At 48.1% G+C, this 12,413-nt stretch overlaps 1 protein-coding gene across 1 annotated transcript; it reads right to left on the bottom strand.

Annotated features, from left to right (window-relative positions):
• Positions 1 to 45: 45 nt before the first annotated feature.
• Positions 46 to 12,166, bottom strand: slc20a1b (solute carrier family 20 member 1b). Its single transcript, XM_030355373.1, has 11 exons — positions 11,855 to 12,166; positions 10,160 to 10,840; positions 9,808 to 9,948; positions 9,451 to 9,536; positions 9,183 to 9,279; positions 5,317 to 5,436; positions 4,037 to 4,288; positions 3,358 to 3,949; positions 3,022 to 3,207; positions 1,983 to 2,067; positions 46 to 1,714 (listed from the first exon to the last, which is right to left on the bottom strand). Exons 2-11 carry the CDS (start codon positions 10,506 to 10,508, stop codon positions 1,559 to 1,561), a joined length of 2,064 nt encoding a protein of 687 aa, XP_030211233.1. The 5' UTR covers positions 10,509 to 10,840; positions 11,855 to 12,166; the 3' UTR covers positions 46 to 1,558.
• Positions 12,167 to 12,413: the final 247 nt, after the last annotated feature.

Genomic DNA, 12,413 nt, shown 5'->3' with positions numbered 1-12,413 from the left:
ATAATATTGATCATTTCGTGCTTGAAAGAACTTCAAAGCCAGAGGTAGTTTAAACTTTTCCGTTTTTTTATTTGGTTTTTAATACATTTTTATACTGTCTTGCTGGTCAGGACATAGCAACAGCTTGGTGTGCGTTTTTTTTTAAAAAAAACATAGCTAAATCAATCTCTTCTTTGGTACCTAAAGGGGGACATAAGTAAGGCAACTACTGCATCTATAGGTCTAAAACGGTTGGTGCTGCAGCCACATGACCATGTGATGGTGCTTTGTCAGGGGCGTGTTCCCCTTTATCTCTAAGCCACAATACAACCCGGTCAAAGATCTCCTCACTCAGGGCATCCCAGTCAGTCAACAACTTCAAGAAAACAAAATGGAGAAAAGGCCAACATAGAAAGCAGCCCAAAACTCTAGGCAGATGTACAGTGCAAGAAAAAGGTTATATTATTAGGGAGCGACAGTCCATGTTGGCAGACGGAACTACAGCCTCTAACCACGTGGTCAAGTTTAACAGGATGTAAGGATATTCATTTTGAGAGCTAAATTTGTGCGTTGACATTGTAATACATTTAGAGTGAATGCGCGTTACGAGGTCAGTGGTGAGGTGTGTAGCAGGGGACACTGGTGGGGAACTACAGTCCGACCTTGAGTCAGGGTCATGATATTGATGCGTTTCTGTTCCGAGTTTACATCTGCGACTCATTCTTGAAGGGTAGAGTCAAGCTATTACAATCACTAAGCTCTATGTTATTTGGTCATGTATAAATAGTCCTAAGCATGCTTGACATAAACCCATTAATGGTTACTTAATTGATGAACCTTTTTTAAAATGGTGCCTTTCAACCAGCTAGTCTAAAGGGGCTTTTTTTAATATATAAAAAATAATCTAAACCGGCGGTTCATGACGAGACCAAATCAAAACATTTCAGTAATACCAAAAAATATATAAAGAACTTGACACATTTAAAAGCCACGCACAATAACCTCGTTTTTTTGCATCAAAACATACAGCCAGGGCTGCCACTGAGAATGTTCACTGAAATACAGCTGCAAAAAAAAATAAAAAAAAATAATATTGCATTGTTTTTTTTCCTCTCCCTCTCCATTCGTTTTTCATAATCTCCTGTAATAAGATGCCCAAGAAAGAGGGCTGCATGTATATATCTATATATACCCATATAGTTGAGGAAAGAATTTAAAAAGTAATGAAACAAAAGTTGCTGCGTGTTGTTTTGCTCTACAGATTTGTGGGGACCGAAGTATACCAAATCATTCTTTTATCCACCCAGACAAAAAGGGAAATCAAAGGGACCAGGCCCAAACGGAAATAAACCACCAACTTGAGGTGGAGAATAATGTAGTATAAAAGAACCACAGGCCCATTTCACAACCCTCCCCCTCCCAACATTTCCTCTCCCCCCTTCCTCTCCCGAAAGTGGTGGCCTGGAGGTCCGCGTACGCCATGACCTCCTTTTCCAAGCCACCGCTTCTGGGCCTCCGCCGCGCGTGCCAGGGCACAGTGTCTCTCCTCGCCCCCTCTCGGGGCTGGCGTCTCCACCCTTCAGAGGATGCCGTAGACGAACACCGCCATGATGGCTGCGCTGATTAGGCCCGAGATGGGCACCGTCACGAACCAGGCCATGAAGATGTTGCGGAACAGACGCCAGTCCACCGCCTTCTTGGAGCGCAGCCATCCCACCGCCACCACTGAGCCCACCTGGAAGAGAACGCAGGGAAGGAGGAACCGTTACTCCTCTTCAAAACACATCTGTGGCTTCTAGTGTCGCCAAACACATGAGGTAATGGGGCCCTGGAATCTTCTCTTCCCATTTCCCAAGTGATGCCACTTATTTGGACTGAGCCGTGCTATTTTTAGACCCAGACTGCCCAGTGGGGAGCCAGTCTGCCCTCCCTCCACCCACATGTTAAGACAGTGTCCTCATTATGCTCAGAGTCTGGCTGTGGGACCACGCTGACCAGCTTACCTTGCAGTGGGTGGTGGAAACGGGCAGTCCGATGTTGGAGGCAACCACCACTGTCAGGGCGGAGGCCAGCTCAATGCTGAAACCACTGCGGGGGGGGGGGGGGGGGGTGGAAGAGAAACAAAATAAGTACAGAGTTCGTCATCAGAAGACTGTCTGAGCAGGGATGCTAATATAAGATACTGGGTATGACTCATGTCTGGACAGGAAGTGGTCAGGGAGAGTGGGTAAGTGTCCTTTCTGGACAGGGCGTTGCCTGGGTCAGTGCGTCAGGACCGGAAGCTGCCCCGGGAGAGCAGATCCAATGCCGTGCTCCAATATCCATACTAGTCCGAGTACGTAGGGCGTTCCGATTAAAAACGGGCGAAAATAAGTGTACTGAAAGGACCCGGATGGTGTACTCAAAACGGTCAAACCGCGAAGTGTGGAAACGATGTACACTTTTCGTATTCAACGGCAGCCATCTTAGCTACGTAGCGGAAGAGGGCGGGGCCAGGCTGAGCCATATTTGGCGTATTTTCCACATAACCTGCATTAAGAGTCATTTTGTAGTTTTTATAGCTGCTAGGCGTAAAGAGTGCAACGTTCAAAGCAGGATGTTTATTGCGGGGGAGGAGCCGCGGCGGCAGTCGTGATCGTAATTTCTGGTTAGTGCACCACATATTCGATTGGAACAACACTGACATCTGAAAATTAGCGCACTTAGTGAGTGCGGATAGTATACTACGTTTGAGTGCACTCATAGAAGTATGGATATTGGAACACAGCACAAGTTCCGTCAGGCCCGGAAGCTGCCCATGGACAGCGGGTAGGAGTCCTGGGACAGGGGCCAATGCCTCGTTTCCCCCGGGTGGAGCAGCTCGGTCAGGCTGGCTGGCTCGGAGGGGGACAACTCGGACACGCCAAATCTGGCTAGCGTTTCCACCAGCGACACCTGAGCCGCACCGAACCAAACCGCTCAAGAGGAAACGTGGTATACGAGACCCGTCTGTAGCGGAGGCTGTCCTAGGTTAGCGTGTAGAGTCCAGTGTGGTGTGAGCACCTTGAGGGGGTGATGGGCGTGAGGTCTCGGCCCATGGTCTGGATCACCCGGCGGCCCCACACCCACAGACCGGCACAGATGCCCACTCCTCCGTACAGCAGCAGCCAGATGGGCGTGGGCTCGGCCGACTCCACGCTGCCACTGGTGTAAACCAGCCACAGCGCCACCAGCGGGCCGATGGCGTTACTGCAACGGAGATACGACTTGTTCAGCACTTGGGGACAAGGAACTCAATCCAGCCTCCTGGCGGTCAAAAGTACAGCGACACATTCATAGCAACGGCTTGGTCGGCAGAGTGTCCACCTCGACCCGCGGAAAGAAAAGCCCCGAGGGTACCTGACGTCGTTGCCTCCGTGGGCGAAGGAGCCGAAGCAGGCGGTGAGGATCTGCAGGAACTGGAAGAGGGTGGACACCTCGGGGCGGTCCTTCTCCAGCCGGTCCTCCTCCAGGGAGCTGTGGCTGCCGGCCCCCTCCGCCTGGGCCATCTCCAGGGTGACGTCGGCCTCCTCCACGCCCTCGGGGGCGGCGTGCTCCGCCACCGCGTTGCAGTAGCTCGTGTAGCTGTCCATGCGGATGCGCTTCCGGTCCTGGCCGGCGGCGCCGGCGGCCTTGGCGCCGTCGTGGAACTCGCCTTCGCGGTGCTTGAACTCGCCGTGCATGCCGATGATGGCCATGGTGTAGGAGGTGTAGCTGTTGTTGCGGCGGATGGGCCGGTCGCCGGCCTCGCCCATGCAGTCGCCCACGCGGGCCAGGTGCAGCTTATGCAGCAGGTCCTTGTACAGCCCCGAGTCCTTGTGCACGGTGTGGTAGTGGCTGTAGCCGTTGCTGGGGATGTGGGCCTGCTGGCTGGAGAACTGCACCTGCTGGTTGAACTGGGCTTGGTTGGCGGAGATGGCCGGCGCGCCGTTGGCCTGGGGCTTCGGGGGACCTGGTAAACACGGGAAAGCGAGGGTTAAACATGCCCCAAACGTCAACAAAAACTGTGGCCTATAGGATGTTGTTTTTAACCACTCACCACCGTTGGCAGCGCTGTAGTCGTTCTCGTCCGTGTCTCCGATGGCGAACCCGACCTTGCGTTCCTTGTCGCCGTCGTCGGAGTCTCCGATGTTGAAGGCGACCCGCCGCTCCTCTGCCACGGGCTGGGCGGAGTCGCTCTCGGGGGCCAGGGGAGGGGTGGGGGCCGGCTTGAGGATGGGGCACTGGGGCTCCGGGAGCTCCCTCTTCTCCATCAGGGGGCTCTCAGAGGGGCTGGACGCCTTCAGGTCTCCTGGTGGGGGAAAGGGCATGGGTTAGTCGCGTGACACGTAGTGTAATATGAGCAGCTGTGTGCGGCCGCCTGACCAGAGGAGGGAACGCACAGTCATATCTTTGAGTCATTTGACGTCACCAACCAAGTACCTAAAGTCCATCATAGCAGCTACCTTGTATTAGATCAATGCAAGCTTCTGGCTCATGTGATGTGCTACGATAAGTGATATTGAATTACAACATCACATGCCAGTCCTTGGGAGCCAAGGCCTTGGGGAGCCAAGGCCTTACCGGAAAAAAAACCTGACGCATTGGCTTATGTTACCGTTCCATGTCAACCTGTTGCTATTTCTGTTAAAGTGTTGAAGGCCAATTAGCAGATTAACATGACCCAATTAGGAAGCTTCGGTCTAGGAGACGGGAGTGAAACCCAGACAGATCATGACTCCCAAGATTAAGCTTCAAATTCCCACCTCGACTTCTGGAAACAATGTGAATCAATATGGTATTGTCTGATTTAAAAAAAAAAAACTGTCTGATCTCAGACCCCTGTGCTACTGCTGCATCTGGAGATGGCTGGCTCAATGCTCTTAGGCAGAATTGGGACAAATATTTAGCGAACATCCTCAAAGTATGCACCTTAGGATGCTAGTCTTGTTTTGTTTAAATATTTGCAAAGTAAATTAACTGGGTGCCGTCTGACGCACCATTTTAAATCAACTAATCTCGGCCATTCATTTTGTACAACCACACTGGATGCATTGTGTAGAAGGGCTACGTGGCGTTTATTCATCAGGATTACTAACTTAGTCCTTTTATACAAATCTCTTCTTTGGAACACCTCCATTATAACAACAGAACCCTGTTCAGAACTAGGCTAAGCTCATAAAATTAACGGATTGACACTAAACATGAAGGACCAAATCTCTTGCTTAGGGTGTGTGTGTGTGTGCGTGTCTTTCAAAAGCAGTCCAGGATAGTTGTTAAAAAAAAATTGTCCTAGTCACAGTGAGTCACCTGAACTGAGACGCTGGTAGGACTACTTACGTTCAATCTTCCTCTTGAGGAACGGGCACACGATGAACCACACCACCAGGGCAGTGACCAAGGAGAAGCCCAGGGAGATGAGCAAAGTGACCCACCATGGGAAATTGTCGAATCCCAGCACTGATGGGTCGCAGGGGAAACAAATACAAATAAACACACGAGAAGAGGAAAAACGGAGAGAGAGAAAGGCATTTTAAGAACCATAGCAGCGGAATGCTACCACAAAAAAAAAAAATCTAGGCCCAAAACTACTCAAAAAAATAAAATAACATAACAAAATAAAATCTAAATACAGGTTAAAATGACTATTCTAAGACAAGAAGATCCCAGGCATCAAAAAAGTGATCAACATTGATCTGTAAATTAAACATGCAGAGGACAGAGCTACTGTGAATCCTGGCCATCATAGAGCATCTCTCAGTGGTGTTCAAGGCTAGAGTCACATTGTGCCACGAGTGTAATATACCATGTGCAATTAGACACCACAAGTGAACAGGTCTAACGACACCCACAAGAGGAAAGGGTGACTGTGCCGTTGGGCTGTCGTGACACACACACAGAGTTTCCTGCACATGGATAATGCATTCCTTACACTGGTACAGGAGGCAGACGGGAGAGGAGGAAAGAATAAAGAAGGGGGAGGCGAGCGAGTCAAGGACGACCGCGTGCCAAGGCTGCAGTACAGTATGTGCATCGGGAGCTGAGAGCAGTCGCAGTGCAGCGCAGTGCATGCCTGGCAGGGCTCTAACGCCCCGGGGATGCCACCGTTGTCATAAGGAGACTGCAAGTCAGCAGGTTGCTTTAATGGGGGAAGAACATCCCAGCCTCTTGTGGTACGGTGCCCTCAGCCATCCAGAGTGGAGAAATGGATTCTTTCGGTTTGTCAAAAACAAACGGAAGATTCCAGCGACTGAGATAAGAGGCTTCCTCGTGGGTAATTGGCTAGGCCAGTAGTCCGAGGTGCGCTGCTCACCACGTCGTGGCTCTCACATGCTGCAGCTACTGAACATCCCATGTGTCATGTGTATTTAGTTACGCAATGTTAACTCAACGCCCTCGGTAAAGGGTGGGGGGGGGGGGGGGGGGGGGGGTCTGAAGGGCACCGGTGGCAAGAGGCTGGGACAGAGAGACCTTCCCCCTCCAACAGCTGAGGCATGTCCCCCATGAGCTTCAGAGGGGAAGCAGGTGTGGGACAACCAGACGCTATCATTGGGAAGTCTTTAACAAGGGGGTGTTAAGCCCAGGGGCGGCTGGAGCATTAAGAAGAGAGCAAGTGGGAGGAGGGGGGGGTTGAAGATAGTTCCTTAGAGATTCAGGGCATTTGGGAGTCAATTATTGTGTAATGAAGGCAGCTGTGGGTCAGATCTTTATAAACACATAGGAGCAGGGGAAACAAAAAACGGGCTTGATCTACGAGGAGCACTCCTACACAAAAGGTGGCTAGTCCAAACCACAGACATGCACAGGAATGAATGAGATCGCTCAGGAAGTGGAATTTACCCACACTCCAAGTCCCTCCCTCTAACTTAACCGTCTCGTGGCCCACGTTACACAATAAAGGGCTTTGTTGACCCTCCCTCCACCCCCTCCTTCCTGTAAAGCCAGCTCATCACACCCCTATTTTAGTTATTTTCTTTTAAGATAGTTTATGACTCATGGAAAACACTGGATTTTTTTTCCCGCTTTGTTCAGGCCCATTCCTATAGACTGCTCAAAAGGAAATCCCTTAAATGTAAAGCCTCAAAACGAATCACTGTACACCTTATTGATACCTGAACGGTAAACAGCCAGCACTATAATAAGCTAACCACAAAGGTTTTGTCGTCTACAGCCGAGTTCATTCCCCAGCACTATGCTGTGATTAGCAGTGTGTCTAGCAGTGTGTCGACGATGGCTTCAGGTCCACTAAGCAAAGCCCTGCCGTGTCTGTTTTTCAAAGGGGAAACCAGGCAGAAAATTGACATTCCAGCTAAGGCGCATTGACGTCTGTCGATGTGTTGTGAAGCGGTTGAAATGTTATGATTAGTATGAAACAGAACATAGCGTTTTGTACACCATTATAAAAGGAAAGGCTGATTGAGCAAGTGTAAAATTCAGCATAGACAGCAGATCTAGTTCCACGAATACTGACATGATGGCTGTGCTCATTTCGCTTGCCAAGCAACAGGCCAGTCAGGGAGATTTGACTTGCAAACATCGGACGATTTATACCTGGGATGAGGACACATGGGAGGAAACTAGACCTGTCCTGGTGGTTTTTCTCTAAGCGTGTATAGAACATATCTGCTTCCATTTAAAGTTTAACACGGCTTTAAAGTCACTTGACTGCAGTATCAAATAAAATCTTTAGTTATAGGTTTCTCCTGCAGTAGTTTACTTGCGATGATAAAGGGTGATCATTATGTGACTTAGAAATACGTGGGTGTCCATGAATAAGGGGTGTGGTTGGGTAATGAGAAACGGGGACTTCTGTACAGCAGTGAGTACAGTATGTTCCCATAACATTATGCCCCAACAACCACATGTGGCATGGCGTAAACGGAGAGCCTGAATAGTCTGTTCTAGAGTGCAGTAAACACAGTTCAGACACTTCTCTTAACCTAGCCCTTTGGCAATGCAGCTCACGTCCTGATCAAACTTCTCTTTACTTTTTCTAGGCTACGAGTACCAAAGAGGTCTTCATGAATAATGCAACATATGTTGTCATGACAACCTCTTGTTGGGCTGCAGTAAAATGCGGAGCAATAGACATGTCGCTTTCATCTGTAGCAACCCAATATCCAATCACATCCTCGGTATAGGATTAATGCTGACTTTTAGAGCCTGTCATGAAAGTCTTTTTCAGACTCAACATAAAGTAGTGCGTTGAACTCATCTCCGTCTAAATTATGCCATTCTTGAATCCACAAAGGTGGCCGTGCTGAATTACATCTACTATAACTAATCAGGGTTCAGGGTCGTTAAGTGTTCCTGAAACCCTTGGGATAATGGCTGCTTGTGTCTTCTCTCTTCAGAAAAGACATGAGCCTGCCCATGCGGGGGTTGGAACAGTGTAAAAATCGGGTTTGAACTAGTTGAGTCATTCTAAATGTTTGAATGCTTGTAACAACAATAAAGGGCCCTGCATAAGATACGCTTATGGAAATCTACTGCAGTCTCCTGAATGTAACCCCGAGTTCGGGTCCTCATGGCTACTGGGAGAAGGCTAATGTGTGAAGAGCTCTAGGGCGATGTGACTCAAGTGTATTGGACTCAGCAAGGCTATGGTCCGTTGAGTGGGATATGTTGTGTGAAAGAGGGTGAGGTGTGTGCACATACACATGAGTGTATGATATCTGGTCATACTCTGGCCTGTAGCCGCCATTAAATGGCCCAGGCCAGCTAACTTCTTGAACTGTTAGGCCCTGTAGAGAGAAGAAAACACAAGGAGCAAAAGTTGCTCATTTAATTCTGAAGAAATGGCAGAACCTGGTTTATTACTCAGCAATGCAGAAAGTTAATTGACCTACTGGAGTCATTCAATACAACCTCTTAAGTTCTGTTTTCCCACTTTCATTCCAAAACAACAACAAACAAAAAAGGTTTTAAAGAAACATTTGACGTCAACAATAAAAGTTAAATATCCTATAAAAGCTTGATGCACTTCCTGTTTTTCATCTCTTAAAGCTTTAACTATGACCCACATCGTACCACAGGAAGCCACCACAAAAACACGTTCAAATAAACAGGCCTACTGTGAAAGGGTAAACATTCTGGTTCGGTTTGGAATAAGGCTGGGCATCCATCTGTCTGAGGGAGGGGTTTATTTTGGGCTTTGGGCTGTGGGCAGGCATGCAGAGGTAAAGACATAGCATTGCGATACTCACTCGGAGCTCCAGTGTACATAATGGAGAACAGGTTTGTCCCCATGGTGAGTGCATAGAAGGCTGGGAGGGCCTTGAGTCCGTTGGGCACTGGATCTTTCTACAGGGACAACAGAACGCACCGTCAGAACTTTCATAGCCTTCTTTCGTTGCATTCAAAACTGCGTTACAGGAGGCAACCACAGCACCATCCAGTGTGCTCGATTGTTACTAAATCGTCAAGACATTGCTTTTCAGGTTTCTTGTGTAGTCTGGGAATTAGGAAACTCACCTTATGCAAGATGAACTTTCTCACAAACCAGAAAACCACAGCAGACATGAGACCAGACAACAGGGGGCTCAGGAACCATGAGCCAACTGGAACGGAAAAAAAACAGACGAGGGTCATAAAAACAAACTACTGTAGTAAAAGAAAACAGAATTGTGTTATTAAGCGTTATAAAAACAAACAAAACAATGTAATAAAATATAGTATAATGCTCTCCCAGTTGCGTTGATACTAGTTTTGTACATTGTACTCAAAATGCCATAGAACAGGATTTTATTTGGAGCCAACTACATTTAAAAACCTTCCCTAAATCACCAGTGAACAAAGGGCATCGTGGGTCCCATGAGGGCGATGACTCACCGATTCGAAGCAGTTCCAGCCACCTCACTCCCTGTGATCCTCTAGCTACGAGGGAGAAGCCGATGGTAGCTCCGACAATGCAGTGTGTTCCAGAAATGGGCAACTTCAGAAATGATGCGGCCAGCTGCCAAACGGCAGACCCTGAATAGAAAGGACAGCGCAACAATGCAATCCTTCAATACATTTATTGTGAATGATAAAATGACAATGTGTATTGCCACTACTCTTATGCGGACCTTCATTGTATTGTATTACAACCTGACACACAAATGTAATCTCCCAGGTCTTGATTTGGCCTTGCCCAACTGCTAATCAAGCCATACTTCGGACCTTACGCTCGGGCTGAACTCACCAAACATGGCGCTGACCGACCCGGCCATCAGGACGTGCTCGGAGCCGTTGTACATCCCCACGTCTATGATGCCCTTGCGGATCGTCTCGCTGACTTTGGCCCCGAGCAGAACCGAGCCCACCGTCTCGAACACGGTGGCCAGAATGCAGGCCTGCCGCAAGGTGACCACCCCTGAGCCCACCGCCGTGCCGAACGAATTTGCCACATCGTTGGCCCCCACGGAGAAGGCCAGGATGAAGGCGATGATGAAGCCCACGATCAGCAGCCACATGTAGTCGGTCATGGGCCCCTGGGTGGCCAGGGCGGCCGTGCCCACGATGAGTAGTGTAGCCATGGTTGTTGAAGCCATTGTGCGTGATGTAAATATAGGCTACACAAAGTGAATCTTAGCAGTATCAAATGGATGGGAAACCGCCGATTTGTTAGAAGCAGCTACTGTAATAAGAGGTATCAAGGTAAATAAATAGGCAGAGTCCAAGGCCTCTTAGCTAAATGAAGACTCAAAATACTGTAAACTATAACCCAACAAGGCTAGAAATAAATAAGAGGTAAATTAGAAGTGTGGGCGTATTGTTATCCTGTAATACTAATTATTTTGCCAATACTTTGGTTCTTGGCCATCACAAAACCTAATCTACTGGCCATCATGCAATAGTAAGGTTGGGTGAATGGAGGTGCATCCTGAGAAGAAAAGAGAGAAGAGAAGAGTACTTTCATTGATGTACAGGCCCATAGCAACAGACCGAGCATATTATCTGGTTCAGCGGCGTCTCGGGGCAGACTGTACAGCCAACAGTGGACTTTGGGTAAAGAATCTCCATTGTTATGCTGAAGAGAGCCCCCTATCTGCCTTTCCCGCAAACTTCCCCGGTAGCCATTTATATGCAATGTCGCAGAAGATAATCGATTATTTATATTTAGGCAGTTTAACAAGCTTTGGAATTTCATGGTACTTTCATTAAGGGTTAGCATAGCGTTGTAGATGGTCCGATGCCGTCTAGATGGAAGATTGATTACGAATGATCATTCATTATTAATAGGTTATCGGCTTTCATGTGCACGTGCTGAAAATCATAAGAGACGTCCAGCACGAGCCAAATGAATCTTGGATTACCAAAATGATGATCATCATGTTTATTATTACTAGTATTACATCTAAAAAGGTTGTCGTCGTCCGGACCACAGACACTGCTAGTTAACTATAGAGTAGATGTAACCGTCATTTGTTCTTCATCAGAGCAACACTTCCTCCGGCTCCACAGGCAGAGGACGAAGCGCTATGACGCCACCACGTTATACGCTACATGGAGACTGGATGTATGCTGGCTATAGCATGAAGCAGCTGGCTGGGTTTGTAGTAATTTCAAGCTACTTCCTCCAACTGAGCGGATGAGAGGCAACGAGTAGCCGTTGTAGTCCCAGGTTACTGGTTAGTTAAGGTTGACCCCGAGTGAGGCAGTCATTTGTTACAATTAATGAACTCATGAACCAACCAGTTAGTTAACCGTGAGTTACTGAGTGTTGATAAGGTCCACTGACAGGACATAGGTCCGTTTCATCCCTTAGCTAGGATGCTACTAGCACCGGGCTAACACGTTAGCGCACCATTCAGATCGGAAGGTTAGTACCGCAGTCATCACATTTAATATATCCTTTATTAAATATTATAATATTTATCATAACATGGCCACTCACCACACGTTGTCTTTCTTTATCCTTTAAATGGAAGCTTCTAGCGGGAGAGCCTATTATCCCGCGGATTAAAGTACGACAGCGAGCGCGGGATCAGGAAATGAAAGGCAGATGTTAGAATAACTCTCCGTTGATGAACAAGATTAGCTAGGATAGACCCCGACCTGTCCTCAAAACATCTCTACTACGGGACTTAATAAATGTTTCTCAAAATCCAGAAAGATCTCGTTTGAATGACCCGTCACGTTTCAGTCGCATGCAATGAATCGCCGGTAGAGCGGAGGCGACTGTCGTGTCTTTTATTGGAAGTAGATGACGCACCCCACTATACTCCCGCCCACTATGATGACGCCCCTACTATACTCCCGCCCACTAGGCTGTCATCAGCATGAGCGTGTCATTGACAAAGAAAAAAGAAAATAAACCGAGCTGTGTGTGTGTGTGTGTGTGTGTGTGTGTGTGTGTGTGTGTGTGTGTGTGTGTGTGTGTGTGTGTGTGTGTGTGTGTGTGTGTGTGTGTGTGTGTGTGTGTGTGTGTGTGGTTCAACTTAAAAGCAAATGGT

This window comes from Gadus morhua, chromosome 4 (genome assembly GCF_902167405.1).
Source record: "Gadus morhua chromosome 4, gadMor3.0, whole genome shotgun sequence".
Taxonomy (NCBI): Eukaryota; Metazoa; Chordata; class Actinopteri; order Gadiformes; family Gadidae; genus Gadus; species Gadus morhua.
The sequence above is the reverse complement of the archived record's forward strand: the minus strand, read 5'-3'. Positions and strand labels throughout refer to the sequence as shown.

What these genes read in the sequence shown, in the direction of transcription:
- slc20a1b (XM_030355373.1), bottom strand. Translation starts at nt 10,508, where the DNA reads ATGGCTTCAACAACCATGGCTACACTACTCATCGTGGGCACGGCCGCC. An exon ending in GCTGGAACTGCTTCGAATCG is followed by an intron (nt 9,537 to 9,807) that starts GTGAGTCATCGC and finishes TTTCCGTTCCAG; the next exon opens with TTGGCTCATGGTTCCTGAGC. An exon ending in CCTCAAGAGGAAGATTGAAC is followed by an intron (nt 4,289 to 5,316) that starts GTAAGTAGTCCT and finishes TTCCCCCACCAG; the next exon opens with GAGACCTGAAGGCGTCCAGC.